Here is a 19,799-nt window from a genome sequence, read left to right as displayed (position 1 = left end):
ATAGATTGATCAGATGAGAATATACCACGGTTAAAAAAAACCCCTCAATTCTAATATGCAGGTTCTCAGCACTCAAAGCATTATTTCTTGCATGTACATGACTTGTTTATTCTCTCTGTGCTATATTTTTTTGACCGAGTTACGTTTTAAACCGTCATGAAATTGTTAGTTACAAGAAAAATGTTCTCGCGGTGAAAATAGTTATATCTCATTTATATTAGAAGGGGATCCCCCCATTGCAATGTTCAAAAGTGCAGTATGTCGTACACAGTGCAGGGGAGTAGGGGAAGGTACAGCCGGGGCACATTGTCCCCACACTTTTCAAAGGGGGAAGAAGTATGGTTGTGTCCCCCCCCCCCCTTTAAGTAAGGCTTTTTTACAATCTGATTAGAATAAGATCCCCGATCCGCTCCTTTGTTTTCATATTGTCTTTACAACATAAAAACAAAGGAGCAGATGGAGGATCTCATTTTTATCAGATTGGGGTCGTTAGTTAGTTAGTTAAGGAACGTAATTTCTTACATTAACTCTCAGAAGTCATAGTCAATATACCTAAAGCAGTGTTCAAAATGCACACATGAAAATTTGCTAAGTGTTTTAGGTCTGTCAATTACAAATTTTAGTTTCGATTTGCAGTTTTTGCCAAATCTGACTTTGTTAAGATTTTCTAAAGTCAATAATAAAGAACAAAAGTGAAAAAGAGGTAAATATTGACATTTCATGAGGAATGCTCCCGGAATTATTCATTTCGTTGGTTTCATTTGAAAATACACCTGTTGTTGATACATAGTTACGTATTCCTCTGCCTGCTCCTCTATGTCTCAAATTTCCTTTTAATTAGTGAATTGCACCCAAACTCTTGGATTGTTTTTGCAAATAACGTCATCCACAAATATTCGACTCAGTTCGAGTACCCCCCCCCCCCCCCCCCCCCCCCCGCCCTCCCCTTGCTCATAGACACATATAAGGTGGAACGTAATATAGAGGCCTTTGAGGAAGTTACAAAACTATATACTTAAATTATAAAACAAATATGTAGACGGATTTCGTCATGAAATTACGTTCAAAATGTGATTTAAAAATGTTCCCTTCAATATTTATCATAACCGACCCATACAATGATCCACGAAGCAAATATGTCAAATCAATAAATGTTTTATCGTTGAGCATGACATTACGAAGTGTGATTGCTGAGCAATTGCACTTCATTCTTCATTTCTTATATGATAGACATTTTGCTTTTCGATTCATATCATAGTGCTATATCACAGCATACGATTCAATATCATAATATGATTTTAAAAATGGAACAGCATCATCATATGTATCAATATAACACCAGAATATATGTTTACAATGTGATATGATACGATATTGTACGATACAAAATCATATGATAACGTGCTATTCTGTATAATATATTTATTACAAATAACATTACATAATTTCATGCCATAATGGTATAAGATGTGTCATATATCCACAATCACATCAGCGAAGCAAGTGTGAATGAGATAGGATCAGTAGATCTTTCATATGTATAAACTGCTAAGAATAGTCTCGGAGAAAATCCAAAACAGGCTACATGTAGCTCTAAGCTATGCATGTATATTCATAACAACATTAACAATTCAAGTCTGATGGGAAATGTTCTTGACGAGTATCTGTCTGCATTCTTAAGCAAAGTCTTGACGAGTATTTGCTGCATTCTTAAGCAAAGTCTGACATTTGATATCATACTCCATATTCTTTGTAAAATATTTATAGCTACATTGACTATATGCAATTCTGAATGGGTTAGCATAACACTCTAACCTTAATAACACAAGGGGACAAGGATTTCACAATTATGGTAGTAGCTAATCTGTGTATATCAAATCAATTACGCACTCTGTTTGCATGTTATGGTCCTTAGTGTAGAATAAACTAATGCATGTTTACAAATGTATATTATATATATTCCCTTTATGGCAAGACGATTGCATGTATACGGATATAACTATGCATGTATTTACTCGTAATAACGAATATACACGTAACTCGTTATGACTAGACACTTATTTGGTACGAGTCACTATTTTGTTAAAACAAGTAAATTCTTATTTTTGAAACAAAATTACAATTCCTAATATGTTTTAATCTAGCTACGTTTCATATGAATGATAAATTTACTTATAATATGACAATGTTGGACTGCCTCCCTTAGGGATTAGCAGAGAAATAATCCTAAGGCTTAATAAAATTTACAAGGGGGTCATTATTCTACGGGGGTCATTTTTCTAAACGTGAAATGGACTGATTTTTTGAAAAAGAAATTTTTTCTACGGGCAAAAGGGGTAATTATTCTACGTCGAATAATGACCGGGAGTCACTTTTCGACGTCGCAAAATGACCCCCGGTCATTATTCTATGGGAGTCAAAATTTGCCTCTACACCGGCGCCCCCTAAAATTTTCAAATTTAAGGTAAACCGTGGTCTCTTGTTTAGAAAAATGTAAACGATAGAAGCACTAATTTCATCCACTCTCGAAGATATAAATGACAAAAAAAAAAAATATTGAATTAATTTTATTGGGAGAACTTACATTTTTTCCAAAACCCCTTAAAATTTGCGTCATTTTATTAATTTCACCTTATTAAAAATGATAGAAAATAGTCAAAATGACTACACAGGAGACATATGTCAAGCCCTATAAAACCTGTGAGCTTCCGGGGGCTTCCCTGGACCCACTGGGAACCTCAAGGCGACCCCCAGCCTCATAAATTTGCGCCCCCTAACCGCAATTCCTGGATCCGCCCCTGTGTATGGAAAAAAGCCGTCTGATATCCTCTTGGGGAAACCCTGTTACCAGCTTTCCAGTAAATTCATCTGTACCTATGAAGTTGGTCACAATACTCTAAAGTTTCCTCAATGAAAAGGGCAACATCGCAAAAATATTAATTAGATTTGTATTTCCGTTGGAAAAGGCCCAAAGTTTCAGAAATCCTTTAAATAGTTTTTTTTTTTTATTAATAATAATGCGGTACTTGTGATCTAAAGCAACAGCTATTTCGGAATAGCACAGTCTCTTCTCAAAATATCGTTTAACTACATGTAGTTCCTCTCGCTTTTCCATTATCATCAAGGTCAAATCGATTTTTATTAAATTGTTTATACGATAATACAAGAGGCCCACATACCTTATCGGTCACATGAGTAATAGTTAAGAGTATCACTATAGTCTCAAGGGCTATGAAATCTAGAAATGATTTCCTGTTCTGAATATCTAAGCTCAATTTTAACATTCAGCAACAGTATATTATCAAACAACATGTGTTCTTTTAAAATCTTCAATTCTCTCAAAAGTGCATAGACAGATGAAAGGCTTTACATAATATACCGGTACTATATATCAACATTAAACGATATGACTAATTTGGACCCATACTAGAGTCAAAACCCTGGGGTTGTAAAATTTACCTTATTTTGTACATCCTTTTCTGCTATTCTTAAACATGCATTTAGATTTTATAATATATCATCAAACTTAAAGCCGTCCTTCAAATCTTTAAGACAATAATCATCATAATAATTTTGTCACCATCCTGAAACCAAACCCTTACCCCCTGGAATAATGAAATTTACAATTTTTGTAAAGGACTACCTACTCCTTTTAGATATCCATTTAGTTTTAATTTAGTATCAATAGTACTAAAGAAGATGTTATATAAGTGTTTTACACATAAACGTTAACGCTATATACTAAGTTTGGCCTCACTCTGGGGTCAAAACTCCTACCCAGGGGATCATGAAAATTGCCATTTTGGTAGGCCTTCCTGCTCTACATCACTAAATCGTAGAAACAACTTTTTTAAATCGTAGAAACGACTTTTTAAATCGTTTCTACGATTTAATATATCGTAGAAACGATTTTCTAAATCGTAGAAACGACTTTCTAATTCGTAGAAACTTCTTAAATCGTTTCTACGATTTAATAAATCGTAGAAACGATTATTTTTATTTTTTCTGCTAGATTAAATTGGCACGAATACGCCGTCGTAGCTTCAAGTCTTCTGACAGGCAGGATTTTTTTTTTTTTCAGAACTGGTGCGGATATTTCCGTAATGTTCAGCAGCATTCTATAATTAGAGGTCGCATCAAGGTATCACACCGGTAATTGTCCAATCAAAATGAATTTAGTCAATTGTAGTTCCATATATTTAAAGAAATATTTTTTTCCTTGCGCGATTTTTCTCATTTCCTCTTCTTCTTTTCTCTTAATTGTTGTACCCTTGATTAGGAAATTTTGTGTAATTTGTAGAAATAGCCAAGTGTATACAAAGGAACTATTTGCTGTTGGTAGCTGAGGCTACTTCCTGAGGTGCACTCCGGCTGTTTACACACATGTGAAAAACACGTGGATTTGAGGGTAGTCTTGTTTGCGGGTAATTTATTTTCGAAAATGCTGTGTAGGGTGTTGTTTTTCTGGTGTCGGCAGACGAGATAGGTAACATAGAACGTGTCTGACTGCGTTATTCGGCATCAATTTTGTAAACTGATTTTTAATGATTTTTTTTTCCTCTATAGTAATAATTACCGGTGTGATACCTCAAGCTAACACGATTGCCCGCAATTTCTACCCAGAGTTATCGTTCCCGCTACGCTCCACTATAATGTTGTAGCGCAGCGTAATACGCCCCCTGGTGAGAGATTGGATTGCCCGGTTGAGGTTTTACATTTTACATTTATTATTGTTGATCCGGTGTCGCGTCGTCTGCTGAGAGAAATGGTTAGTTTTTTGTTGTGACTTACTAATTTCTGTGGAAACGAAGAGGAAACTTAAGCGGACCCAGTAATCAAAATGAGTTGTTTGATTATGTAGAACTTTCCTAATGTAAATTAGCCGAGTACAGGAGGTATGCTCTCGTTTATTTTTGTATCGTCGACTGACATTAGTGATAAACCGCAATTTTCTCATTAATCACTTGGATTAAATAAATAAATTACACACCTACCTTTAACATATGTAAATTCCTTACTTTCATCCAAAAATTCCAAATTCATTGGTACGTTTAGTCGTTAATTGAATATATTTTCGTAACAAAAAACAAGTCACTTTGTGGTCCTAAAACGGTGACGTCACTTATTTCAGTGACCATTGTTAATATAGGCTTGCCAAGGGTTTGTTACTGTAAAGACGTATATACAGGAGGAATGTGCAAGTAAACGTCAATTAATAAAGTAACATAGTGTAGATTTCTAGACTTTTGGTATATTTTATATTAATTTGAAGGTTTGCTTGAAAAAGTAATAAGTAAATGGGCTTATTTTTGGGGTGCTCATGTTGAATTTTTGCATACTCTCCTTCTAGTGGTTCATTTTCAGAAAAAAAATTGAAGACATACTCTTTATATGTTTGCAAACATTAAGGCGAAATTGATGACGCAATCTACACCCGGAAACGATAACGCGCACATTTAAATAAAAGGTCACCGATTCTGGTCAATCATCGAAATAGGGCAGTCGACAATAGGAAGTAATATGTCTTACGGCGTGACCGTGTTTGAGGGCGAAGCAAAAAGTATTGGTATTAGTATCTATATCCCAAACAGGACAAAAAATAACCCGAAGTTAGCATGAGGACAGACCTTTATCAAAGCGTCCTAATTTTGGACATTTGATCCGCCTATATATTGAACGCGGGATTTATAACACAATTGATGTAAAGAGTGCATTGTGACGTCATATTCAACGTCGGTATTTAGCAAATTTACAAACATAGGAGACATGGCACAATCGCATTAATCGAGGAGTGATTATATATATGATTAAAAAAAAAAAAAAGATTTACATGCTTTTACGGATTTTATGTAACATCTCAGAATGACGTGAACTAGGGTAGACGAGATTCAAAATGGAGAAATACATGTCCATGCGCTAATATTCGAATTGACGCCACACCATTGGGACCAAAATTTTCAAGTTCCAGAGGTATGGTTTAATTTTTCATTAGTTTTCTATTTTTCCTTTTAAACATGTATATATGTGTTATCTTTAGGAAGAGCTCCGTTTTCATGGCCCTTCGGGCTGTGAGAGGGCTTTGCCCTCTATTATATATCATCATATCTTTTATGACTAAATCAATTCGAACTGATTTGAGAAACTATTTCTAGGTGTAGTGAGGCACCTGAATACAAATAAAGTACATGAATCACTGTATGTCCTGATACAGGCTTTTAAACCTCCCCCTTCCACTGACAACCCCCCCCCCCCCTTCCACCCCTAATTCATAATGCATAATGTTTGAAAATTGTGCCAGATTATGTCTTTTCAAATGATTTTAGACATCCAAGAATGAGTAGGCCTAGACAAATAACCTGGAAACCAAGTATTGCTGCACCAGTTCTGAAGAAAAATTCCTGCCTGTCGGAAGATGCACAGCGTGTCCTTGGAGCAATTCAAAGAGAGCAGAGCAAGGGTCCTTGTGATCAGAGACTCAGGGGTTTTGAAAAGAATTTATATATAGATAGATTATAAATTGAGAGAGAGAGAGAGAGAAAGAGAGAGGTCAAAAATCAAATCAGTGATAACCATGATGACATTTTGAATGGTATTCATCATTAATAATGATTAACTATTGTACTAATGTTTTAAGATTTGAATCATCATTGTGTGTGTCTTTGCATTAAGAGGAAGAGAGGAGGGGGTGAAGTCTGTTTTATTAAATTCTGACACCTGCAATTTTTCTTGCAGATGTATCAAGTTATTATAGACATATTTATGAAAAGAAATTCAGCATGGTTTCATCAACAAATCATAACCCCTTTAAAATTAAAATGGAAAATGAATATTCTCTGTGTGAAGGGCAGGATTTCTATGGTAGGAGTAGTGCAAATAAGGTGGACAGAGGCCTTTTGAATAAACATGGAGAAAATGAACAGATTGATTTTTCTGGTATCAGTTTTGACTTTCGATCTCGGTTCTTCCAAAATGGAGGGAATGGGATATCAAAAAGTCGATATCAGATACCACTTCCTCGTGAGATGAATGATTCCTCTGGTACAAGTCTGTACACAGAATGCAGTTTTACACTACCTCTGGATTATCAAAAGCAAAGTTCTGTAAACCTACAAGGCAAACCACGGAAAGGTGATCTGTACCAAAGTAAGAAATATTGTGATTTTATCTCTAATAAAAAAAACCTGGCGATATTGGAAGCAGTGGACATTAATCACATGGGTAACATAGATAGTAGTGGTGGACCTTATAAAGAAACAAGAACAAAAGTCAGCAGTCTCCCTCCTACCATACAGCAATATAAATGTGAACAACCAAAGAATAGCTCTATTAAGAACAGCAATGTTCTAAATCAGCTGGCTAACAGTGTACCAATAATGGGAGAACCTGAACAACATGTGCACTCACAGGTCCTCTTTTCTCAAGATGAAATTATCAGTGACATAGACTTGGATTTTCCAAAAGTTTCAAAACCAGTAGAGGATTTCAAAAACAAACACTCTAAAGAGAATATTCCAGCTGAGGTTGAAAGGACTCCTTGTGCTACAGTCTCAAGGAAAAACAGCACTATCAGTTCAAATATTGCAAGGAGATTATATGAGCATAAGAGAAAGAGGTAAGTGTATGATTTTCATAAAACTGTTTTTATATGAAATGTCACATCTGCTTAGAGGTATTTCAGATATGAACATTATTTCTAAACAATAATTGAAAGATTTTTAAAATACAATGTAGGTAAATTTGTGCAAATAGCTGACATAGAAACTGCATGAACTGGCTGCAGTCCACACTTTTGAATTTACTCTTGACTACTAGTATTTTACATCTTCCAAATGAAAACATTTTGCTGATGTTCACATTCATGTTATGTAAAGGCCATGGTCATGTTATTTTCTCTGCAATGAAGATAAAGCTAGTGCAACTCATGATATGTCAGTTATTGAATTATATTATGATTTTGTTATCATTTGAAGGCAAGAAAATGGAGCACCTGGAACTGAATGCAACGGGGAAGGTTTGTTAGATTATGTATTGTTTTACATCCCATTTGAGAATTTTTCACTCATTCAAAAACATTACTAGCTGTAGGTGAAGTGTCACAAATGTTGACCAATGCTTTACACTCACGGATATAGCAGTGATTATTGTGCCTACCATAATACGAGTCTGATACCTCAGTTTTTATAAGGTCATATCCCAAAAACACATTACTGTAATTTTATTTCTAATGCTGAAAGAACAGTCTATTGGCATGTTAAACGTCTTAGGTTTGGTAAAGTACTGGTATGGACAATTGAATCTGAGACCTCCCGTATACAAAGCTAGCACCCAAACCACATGTTTATTGTGATCAAAGAATTTAACTACATGTAAACTAACTTTTCTCACCCTGGTTGCCTTAAGATTTACACAGTTTAAGTGAAAGAGGATGATTTGATATGAAATGTTTTAGTTTCTAATTTTCAGTAAAGCAGACAAAGAAAATACTGACTCATTACTCTGTGCCTTACAAAAGAAAGAAAGATGATGAAGTAAGAATTAAGCAGTTCATGTAAAAAATATAATTAGTAGTATGTGTATAATAATAACCATTTGCAGTTTGAGGATATAAAGTAACTTTGATATTGTACTTCTATGGGTCAAGTGAGAACAATATTGTGGACATCTAGTATATGCGAGTATGTAAGGAGGGGAAGGCACTCGTTGATTTCTGAGTCTAGAGAACATAGGTCATAGTAAATGAACATTGTAAGGGGATGTTCTGTGATGCTGTTATTTTTGTTTTGTACAGATCTTTATTAGGCAACAAATTAACCATTGAAATGTCTACATGCCCATGTACACAGAGAGAAGGAAATCAAATCATATGACTGCATATGAAAACATACTTGCAGTGGATTTAGAAACTATAAATATGGGGCCAAATTAAAAATTTATTTGTTTGATGTACTCCGACCGACCTGTCAAATTTGCTCCTACCCGATCAATTTTTTCAGCAATTTAAAATTTATATTTTTTTTTGTGGTTCCCTTGAAAAATAGAAAATTCTCCTTATTTTAAAAGAAAATATTAAAAACTTTTCATGAGGTTTAAAAAAAAAAAACCCTACCTACCGACCCACCTTGAAAAATGTGGGTCGGAGTACATCAAACAAAAATATTTTTAATGATGGCCTGGTCAAAGTTCCACACTCTTCAAATGTGTGAGTATTATTGAAGTCAATATTTCATTTTCTTCAGCAAAGTGATTGTGGATCAAAAGCAAAATCAGCTTCAAGCTATCATGATATAACAGAGATGTCAGTGATTGAAAGGAGACAGATGCTGGATAAGATTCTACAAAGTAAAGAAATAGCCATTACTCTTCTTTACTCAGATGGCTCCACACAGCTGAGGGAACATACTGATGATAGCAGTTCTAAGGTAAGTTGATAGATATACACAGTACTTGCATGTAAATGAACTGATTAGTCTTTGTAAGTTTTTAGCTCACCTGAGCTGAAAGCTCAAGTGATTTTTTCTGATCGCCTGTTGTCCGTCGCAATCTGTCTTGACTTCTTCTCCAGAAATACTAGGCCAACTTCAACTAAGCTTGGCAAAAAGCATCCTTGGGTGAAGGACTTTCAAGTTTGTTCAAATGAAGTGCCATGCCCTTCTCCAAGAGGAGATAATAGCAAAATAGTTAAAATACATTGACAACTTTTAAAAGTCTTTTTCTCCAGAACAACTGGGCCAATTTCAACCAAACTTGGCACAAAGCATCTATGGGTACTGGGAATTCAAAATTCTACAAATGAATTGACACACCCTTCTCCAAGGGGAGATAATTGCAAAACTAGTGAAAATCCATTAACAACTTTTAAATTTTTTTTACCAGAACCACTGGGCCAATTTCAACCAAACTTGGCACAAAGCATCCTTGGGTGAAGGGAAATCAAGTTTGTTTAAATGAAGGGCCACACCCCTTTCCAAGGGGAGATAATAGCAAAATAGTGAAAATACATTGAACACTTTTAAAAATCTTCTCTAAAACCACTAGGCCAATATCAACCAAACTTGGCACAAAGCATCCTTGGGTGAAGTGGATTCCATTTTGTTCAAATGAAGGGCCATGCCCTTCTCCAAGGGGAAATAATCACAAAAAGGCAAAACTTTAAAAATCTTCTTCTCATGAACCATTGGGCCAGAAGAGCTGAAATTTACATTAAAGCTTCCTGACATAGTGCAGATTCAAGTTTGTTCAAATTATGGCCCCCCGGGGCAGGATGGGGCCACAATAGGGGATCAAAGATTTACATACAAATATATAAAGAAAATCTTTAAAAATCTTCTCAAGAACCACTGGGCCAGGAAAGTACAAATTTGTGCGCCCCCCTCCCCCCCCCCCCCCCTCCCCATCCCCCTTGGGATGAATAAGGGATGAAATTGTTGATTGTATGTTGTTTAATGTCCCACTCGAGAATTTTTCACGCATATGGAGACTTCACCACTGCCAGTGAAGGGCTGCAAAATTTAGGCCTGTGCTTGGAGCAATATGGCCTTTGAGCAGGGAGGGATCTTTATCATGCCACACCTGCTGTGACAAGGGACCTCAGTTTTTGCAGTCTCATCCAAAGGACCGCCCCATTTAGTCGCCTCTTACGACAAGTAAGGGGTACTGAGGACCTATTGTAACCCACATTCCCATGGGAAAATAAGGGATGAAAGGTTTACATACAAATATATAGAGAAAATCCTTAAAAATCTTCTTCTCAAGAACCATCAGGCCAGAGATGTTTACATTTACATGAAAGCTTCCTGACATAGTGCAGATTCAAGTTTGTAAAAATAATGGCCCCCTGGGAGTAGGTTGGGGCCACCATAGGGATCAAAGTTTTACATGCGAATGTATAGAGAAAATCTTTAAATATGGGCGAAGGTGACTCAGGTGAGCGATGTGGCCATGAGCCTCTTGTTTTTATTCTGACATTCCTATCCAAAAAAAGAAAGAAAAGAAATCGGAGAGGGCTACATTATTGAAGCTAAATAGACCTATGTATCGATTCCTTTATCGCCAAGATGAGTATCACGGTACATTGGTGCACCGATGGATCGTCCCACCTCTAGGTATTATAAAGAAAAGGTTCATTATTTCAACAGTTTTTGAACAGATACTGATAATATTTGATGCAAGTAAGTAATAGGCAAATGGCTTTCAGACAAAGGTCATTTTATAAAAGTCAAGGTCACTCAGAACACACACATGTACCTTTTATATATTTTTTAAAAACCTTCATTTCAACAATAATTCAACAATTATTGCATGATCATTTGAAGTGGTACATGTTAGATGAAGTTTGGAGATTATCCATCAGTTTTACTAATATTCTTGTCAGTTTTTGTTTGGGATTCAATTGGTGTTCGTTTGGGAAACTTTCACAACAGCATCATATTACAATTATTACTTAGGGTGTAAACTTGATGAAAATACTATTGCATTTATTATATGATTGAATAATTTCAAGTTTTCTTATTAGCTGAGATCCATTAAAATTAGAAAACTTTTGAGATGAATGTAATATTTGATTTTTCTAATATCAGAACAAGCATATACTGGTAATTTCCAAATTGACATAATTGAATATTTAGTCTTCCATTGAAAATTTGCTTCTCTAATAACTTTCAACCAGGATTTTCCCTCTAGATGTAGCCAATCAGATTATCATCTGGTTAAGTAGCTGGTTTTAATGTTTTGAATTATTCAATTATATGATAAAACAATTGTTGACATTTCGCTTTAGCTACCCTCACGGTACAATATTCACCTCGTCCTTCAGGCTCAGTGATTATCGTACTTCTCAGGTAGCTAAAAAATGTCGATAATTGTATAAGTAATACACATCCAGTGACATAACAATACAGGTAAAACTTACTGGTAGGTGGGGTGACCAATTGGTCTTATATGCTCATTCTTTTATCATATTCAGTGATTTTTTTCTACCCACGGTTTCTGGTACCGGTACCCATTCAATTGGGAAAAAATCGAACAAATTGGGAATTTTCTACCAATGTAACGGCAAATGATTTTAACTAAAAGAAAAGAAAAGAAAAAAGAAAACAAAACAAGAAGTAGTGAATTGGGAATTTTTAGTTTCAAAATTGGGAAAAATCAATGGTTTTGGGCATTGGGAATGGTATCATTTATCGGTACCAATTATATAAGGAAAAAAATCGCTGATATTACATGTACTATAATTTTCCTAAAATATGTATTGAAAATAATTCCAAATAAAGAAAATTATGAACTACCCTGTTATTCTGGTTTTGTTCACATTCAGAAGAAAAGCGGTACTCTAAAGATGAAGCCCATATCTCAGGTACAGTACTGTACAGAATCAATGTGCAATATTAACTTTCCTGTACTATATCATTATAGGCAACAAGTCAACCAAATTTCAAAATTTATAGACCAGACTGTGATTTACTATAGACTAATAACAAAGTGACAAATGTTTTGTTTAATGTGTTGTTATTCTTTATTTGTATTGAATTTCTAGTTCTTTCTTTGTCTTTATGCTCCCTGAAAAATTTCGCGGTAGCATATAGTTGCTGTCGTGTCTGTCCGTCTATCTGTCCGAGCTCATATCTTCTAAGCCTTTCATCAGAAAATGATATAATTGATTGCAAATGTTCCTTTAGACAAGGACTTTTGGACGAAGGTTTTTCAAGGTCATTTTGGAAGGTCAATATCACTCAGAACATATAAAAGTTCCTTATTTCAACAGTTTTTGATTTTAAAGTTCCCATCTCCTAAACCTTTCATCAGAAATTTATCATAATTGACCTCAAATATTCCTTGAGACAGGGACTTTCGGACCAAGTCATTTTGGAAAGGTCAAGGTCACTCAGAACATATACCTTATATAGGTAAAAAGTTATTTCAACAGTTTTTGAAAAGGGATTGATCATATATCACACAAATATGTAATAAGCAAATGGCATTCAGACAAAGGTCACCTAAGGTCATTTTGTAAAGTTCAAGGTCACTCAGAACATATACCTTATATAGGTAAAAAGTTATTTCAACAGTTTTTGAAAAGGGATTGATCATATATCACACAAATATGTAATAAGCAAATGGCATTCAGACAAAGGTCACCTAAGGTCATTTTGTAAAGTTCAAGGTCACTCAGAACATATACCTTAAATATGAAAAAAAAACTCATTTCAACAATATTTCAACAATTATTGATCTTTTGGACCAAGGCCTCCCCAAGGTCATTTTGGAAAGGTCAAAGTCACTCAGAATATACCTTATGTATGAAAATAGTACCTTGCAGTATTTCAACAGTTTTTGAACAGGTATTGATCATTAATCACACAAATATAAATGGGGAAATGACATTCAGACAAAAGTCACTCAAGGTCATTTTGTAAAGGTCAAGGTCACTCAATATATACCTTATATGTGATAAAGAAACCTTCATTTCAACAATATTTCAACAGTTATTGATCCTTGTGCAAGTCATTCCTCATATGAAGTAGTTCATTGGTTAGATGCATTTTGGGGGGTATCAATCAATTTTACTGATATTCTTGTTTTTTCCCTGACTGGGCATCTTTAGCGTATTTTATTCGTCAAAACATGACATGATATACACACACTAGGATATCACATGGACATTTATCAGCATCCAAGTTAACCATCATTCTTGCATGCATGGACTTTTATCACCATCCAAGTGAACCATGACTCTTACATGCGTGAGAAGTATTGTGCAAAACATTTCACTAACTTGACTGCTTTGTTCAGTTCATAGTTGAGTCAGGTCATAGAATATTCTTCTTGCTATAGATTGGATGCATTTTCTTTAGATTTTGCACAATATATATGAGTATATCAGTCTACTGTTAGTTTTGCACTCTGTAGAATTTTAAGACCATTATCTGAACACTTTGTACATTCCTGTAAAGTATGTAGACAACTCTTTTAGACTACTTCATATGTATTTCCATCTATCAGGAATAATTCTGATGAAAATTCTCTCAATCACTTCTAGGTTTCTGGATTGTACATGAAAAGTACAGGGGACCAGGATCACAATTTTCTGTACATACCTCTACAAATAAGTGATACAGTAGTTCACAAGCAGATCAAGTAATTTTTGCCTACATTTCTCAGATATGTTAGAATTTAATAGACGATAACGTAACAGGAAGTGAGAAAACGCAGCAGTCAACTGCGGTTTGAATCTTGTCAATTGCATTTTCTCCCTCCCTATTATAAGTACATCATTATTTAGAGTAGGGGTGCAACGATACGCTTACCTCACGATACGATACGTATCACGATACGGACCTCACGATACGATACGATACGTATCGCGATACACAGAAGATACTAAGAATAATAACCAACTAGTTCTAATTGTAACGGGGACCGTTACAGATGTTCCCCAAACCTCCCCCAATTAAAAAGTGATGTCCTTGTGAATCTATAGGAAAAAATCATTTTATTTTAGCCTTTAATTACATGTAGTACGTTCAATATGGTCATTTCAGTACCAAGAAATGAAAGAAAGCGTTGCACGTGCATACACGCGCATGCATGTATGATTCCGAATTTTTGTTGATGTCGTTCAACAGGCATTTGTATCATATACCCACAGTATGAATTTCATAACGTTTCCACCAAATATAAGGAAGTTATAGCGATTTTAAAATCGTCCAATCAGACATCAGCACACGTGCATGCACGTGATGAGCAGTAATTCTAACCACAGCAATTTGTAAGGAGTACCAAGATACATCTAAACCCCTAATATGAATAGAATTTGATGAAAAACAAAAACGTTATCGTCCTTTAAAAATTGAACATTTAAAAAACGTTGCACGCGCATGCGCGTGTGCGTTGGCATTTTTTGTTACACCAACATATAGATACACATATTGTCTACATATGCTGTGAATATCATCTCATTCGCTTCATAAATAAGATAGTTACAAACGTTTTAGCATTATCCAATCAAAATGAAGCGCACGTGCATGCGCGTGCAAATTGGTAATTTTGACTATGTAAATCAGTTAAGGGTCTCAATATCTACCTATGATATGAATTTCAAGCCATTTCAATGAACAACAAAAAAGTTAGACTGATTCCAAAGTTAGCGTACAAATTTTGTAATGCGCGTGCACGCGCATGCGTGCGCGTGCTGGCAAAATAACTATTATTTTTCATATGTACAAATGATATACTATCATCCTATTTAGGTTTTATATCGCTTCCTTCAATATTCTGATTTCCATTTTTTGTACCAAAATTGCAATGCACGTGCGCGCGCGTGCATGCACGTGCAAACAAAATGACTATCACTATGCACATCTACAAACGCTATACTATCATCCTGGAAAGTTTCATATCGATCCCTTTTGTAGTTTCTGAGAACACTACCGGACAAAAAAGTACCGGAGAAAAAGAATAATAATAATAATAACTAGACACGATCTCGTTGCGAGCAACGAGTAGGTCTTCCGTCCGATTTGTTGATGCACTCGGAGTTAAAAAAAAAAAAGAAAGACAAATGAGTCCCAATTTAGTTTCCGACTTTAAGACACTTTAGATATAATCAATTTTTCATATCATAAGCTGCTGAAGCAAAGTTGCGGTGAAATTCGTTTGAAATTCGACTCTCCAGGCGAGCCATAAGGCCCGCGGGCCTATTTCTTGATGTCATTTGTTAGCCCTCTATAGACTCAACAACTTTAGTTCTATATGTCTTTACAAAATATTTACCTGTAAAAAGTTATTGAGATCGACCGATATCGACAAAAAAATCGACTCTACAGGCGAGCCATTAGGACCATAGGCCTATTTCTTGATATCAATCGATAGATCTCGATAAACTGAACAACTTTTGTTCAATATGTCCTTACAAAATATTTACCAGTTACAAGTTTTTGAAATCGACTGATATCGACAAAAATCGACTCTACAGGCGAGCCATGAGGCCCACAGACCCATTTTTTGATATTGATCGATAGGTTATGACACATTGAACAACTTTTGTTCAATAATGCTTTTCAAAAAATATGTCGTTTTAAAGATATGAGGCGTCAAATATTTACGATTTTGGCCCTTAAAATCTCTAATTACGTAACATATGACCTACTTTTTGATTTGATAAGATCAAGCTCGTTGAGATGAACATTTCCGCTTCTACAACTTATTATAAAATATTAATAGTTTCTGAGATATTCTCAAAAACATTTGGACCCTTCTGAACCCCTAATTTAAAGGGCCAGCCCGTTTTGCTTGATATCGTAAGAAAGGCCTTGTCATTTTAAACATTTTTTGCTCAACAAGTATTTAGAAATTCTTTACCGTTCTCGAGTTATCTCTACAAGAAATATTTAGGGGCCAAACTGTAGCTTCCTAACGGGGCCACATAGGGAAAAAACGAAATGTACATATTGTTTAGATTATCATTCTGAACAACTTTTGTTCAATAATGCTTTTCAAAATATTTGTCGTTTTCAAGATATGAGGCGTCAATTATTTATGATTTTGGCCCTTAAAATCCCTTATTACGTAACATATGACCTACTTTTTGATTTGAAAAGAACAAGCTCGTTTAGATGAACATTTCCGCTTCAATGACTTATTAGAAAATATTAATAGTTTCTGAGATATTCTCATAAACCTTTGGACCCTTCTGGGCCCCTAATTTAAAGGGTCAGCCCCTTTTGCTTGATATCGTAAGAAAGGTCATGACATTTCAAACATTTTTTGTTCAACAAGTATTTAGAAATTCTTTACCGTTCTCGAGTTATTTCTAGAAGTAATTTTTAGGGGCCAAACTGTAGCTCCCTAACGGGGCCACATAGGGTAAAAACGAAATATGCATATTGTTCAGATCATCATTCTGAACAACTTTTGTTCTTTATTGCTTTTCAAAATATTTGTCGTTTTCGAGATACAAGGGGTAAAAAAATTATGGTTTTGGCCCTTAAAATCCCTTATTACGTAACATATGACCTACATTTTTATATGAATAGATTTGGATTGTTGAGATGAACATTTTTTGTTCTTTGACTTATACCAAAATATTAACGATTTTTGAAATATTTGATCTAGACTTTCAGCCCTTCTAGATCCCTAATTTAAGGGGATAGCCCCTAAATCTTGATATTTTGGAAAAGATCTCGTAAATGTGCACAACTTTTGTTCTACATGTCTGAACAAAATATTTGCAAGAAAAAAGATATTGGAGATCAAAGGTCAAAAATCACCGAAATCGGCGAAACATTTTGGCATCCATTTTTTCAGGTCCAGGCGAGCGTTTAGGCAAATCGCCTCCGGTAAAATCGAATCCCCCACAAATCTTCTAAAATGTTTACTCTATCTTGTGTAGAAATTTCAAGACTCTAGCTTCAAAACTGACGGAGGAGATGTGTGGACAACAAGGCCCTTCAAAAAGTCACTAAAAGAGAGATAACTCCTGACCGGAAGTGATGTCAAGCACGAAATTTTGCAAGCAAAGTCTCGTCACCAAAAGACATCTTTCCTGAAAATTTCGTGAAAATCGATCGAGAAATGGCTGAGAAAAACGCGTGTACTACCAAGGAAAATAATAATAATAATAATGAAGAAGAAGAACGCGAACAATAATAGTAAGGTCTTCCGCAGGAGACGGAAGACCTTAATAATAATAATGAAGAAGAAGAACGCGAACAATAATAGTAAGGTCTTCCGCAGGAGACGGAAGACCTTAATAATAATAATAATGAAGAAGAAGAACGCGAACAATAATAGTAAGGTCTTCCGCAGGAGACGGAAGACCTTAATAATAATAATGAAGAAGAAGAACGCAAACAATAATAGTAAGGTCTTCCGCAGGAGACGGAAGACCTTAATAATGAAGAAGAAGAACGCGAACAATAATAGTAAGGTCTTCCGCAGGAGATTGAAGACCTTAATAATAATAATAATGAAGAAGAAGAACGCGAACAATAATAGTAAGGTCTTCCGCAGGAGACGGAAGACCTTAATAAGAAACAGAGTAAAAACAATATGTTCCCAAACTTTGTTTGGGGAACATAATTACATTGATTTTGGTATCATTTAATGTCTCTTTAAAGCTGCATATTTTTCTTCAAGAAAATTAGGACATCAACATGATTGGCACTTAACACAGATCTTTGTGCAGTAACAATGTCACCTGCAGTTGAGAATACACGCTCACTGGGTACTGAAGTACCCTGAATGCACAAAAATGTTTTTGCCAGCCTAGCTAGGAGAGGAAATTTCTCTTCATGCTGAAGCCACCACAGCAGAGGAGCAATTAATTTAACAGAACCACGTTTTCCACTACCGGGAGCCATTTTTATACCCCCCGCAACAAGTTGTGGGGGGGGTATACTGGAATCGGGTTGTCCGTCTGTCTGTCCGTCCGTCCGTCCGTCCGTCTGTAGACGCAATGGTTTCCGGACTCTAAAGCATTATCCTTTCCACCTACCGTCACCATATCATACATATGGACTACCCATGGGAAGAAGATGTTCCCTATCGATTTTGGGGTCCAAAGGTCAAGCGCACTGGACATCGAAGTAGCAATATGGTTTCCGGGCTCTAAAGGGTTATCCTTTCCACCTACAGTCACCATATCATACATATGGACTACCCATGGGATGAAGATGTTCCCTATCGATTTTGGGGTCAAAAGGTCAAAGGTCAAGCGCACTGGACATCGAGGTAGCAATATGGTTTCCGGGCTCTAAAGCGTTATCCTTTCCACCTACAGTCACCATATCATACATATGGACTACCCATGGGATGAAGATGTTCCCTATTGATTTTGGGGTCAAAAGGTCAAAGGTCAAGCGCACTGGACATCGAAGTAGCAATATGGTTTCCAGGCTCTAAAGCGTTATCCTTTCCACCTACAGTCACCATATCATACATATGGACTACCCATGGGATGAAGATGTTCCCTATTGATTTTGGGGTCAAAAGGTCAAAGGTCAAGCGCACTGGACATCGAAGTAGCAATATGGTTTCCAGGCTCTAAAGCGTTATCCTTTCCACCTACAGTCACCATATCTTACATATGGACTACCCATGGGATGAAGATGTTCCCTATCAATTTTGGGGTCAAAAGGTCAAAGGTCATGCGCACTGGACATCGAAGTAGCAATATGGTTTCCAGGCTCTAAAGCGTTATCCTTTCCACCTACAGTCACCATATCATACATATGGACTACCCATGGGATGAAGATGTTCCCTATCAATTTTGGGGTCAAAAGGTCAAAGGTCATGCGCACTGGACATCGAAGTAGCAATATGGTTTCCATTTAAATTCTTTAATGGCTTTTTTCATCGCATGGAGATGCTGTGTTCCTAGATACCTTTTGGATCATAATACTGAAGTTTTACCTATTACCTACACCCTTTGGGAGATTGGGGTAAGCGGGGGGTATTCTTAGTGAGCATTGCTCACAGTACCTCTTGTTACATCGTAAATTTAGAAAGAAAGCGGACGATTCATATAAATCCGGACCGAGAATACCGAACCGCAGTACAGTATGGCGTATCGAGAATCGAACCGTAGCATAATATTACCGTGATATACCGTCTCACGGTTTATCGTTGCACCCTTAATTTAGAGATTGTTATTATACCCCCCGAATGAAGTTCTGGGGGGTATACAGGAATCACTCTGTCTGTCTGTCCATCCGTCCGTCCGTCTGTCTGTCTGTGCAGATTCGTGTCCGGGCCATAACTTCTTTGTTCTTTGACTTACGCATACCATATTTGGCACACAGGTA

The 19,799-nt window shown here is 36.0% G+C and overlaps 1 protein-coding gene across 1 annotated transcript in view; it reads left to right on the top strand.

Annotated features, from left to right (window-relative positions):
• Positions 1-4,768: 4,768 nt before the first annotated feature.
• The window catches only part of LOC125657966 (DNA polymerase nu-like), a 35,007-nt gene continuing 19,976 nt past the window's right edge, over positions 4,769-19,799 (top strand). Inside the window, exons 1-8 of the mRNA XM_056148745.1 lie at positions 4,769-4,895; positions 6,324-6,481; positions 6,733-7,612; positions 7,971-8,011; positions 8,464-8,528; positions 9,237-9,419; positions 12,314-12,352; positions 14,036-14,133. Of these exons, the coding sequence (XP_056004720.1) occupies positions 6,334-6,481; positions 6,733-7,612; positions 7,971-8,011; positions 8,464-8,528; positions 9,237-9,419; positions 12,314-12,352; positions 14,036-14,133 (1,454 nt within the window). The 5' untranslated portion in view covers positions 4,769-4,895; positions 6,324-6,333. The remainder of the gene's footprint in view (positions 4,896-6,323; positions 6,482-6,732; positions 7,613-7,970; positions 8,012-8,463; positions 8,529-9,236; positions 9,420-12,313; positions 12,353-14,035; positions 14,134-19,799) is intronic.

This window comes from Ostrea edulis, chromosome 9, assembly GCF_947568905.1.
Source record: "Ostrea edulis chromosome 9, xbOstEdul1.1, whole genome shotgun sequence".
Classification (NCBI taxonomy): Eukaryota; Metazoa; Mollusca; class Bivalvia; order Ostreida; family Ostreidae; genus Ostrea; species Ostrea edulis.
The sequence above is the reverse complement of the archived record's forward strand: the minus strand, read 5'-3'. Positions and strand labels throughout refer to the sequence as shown.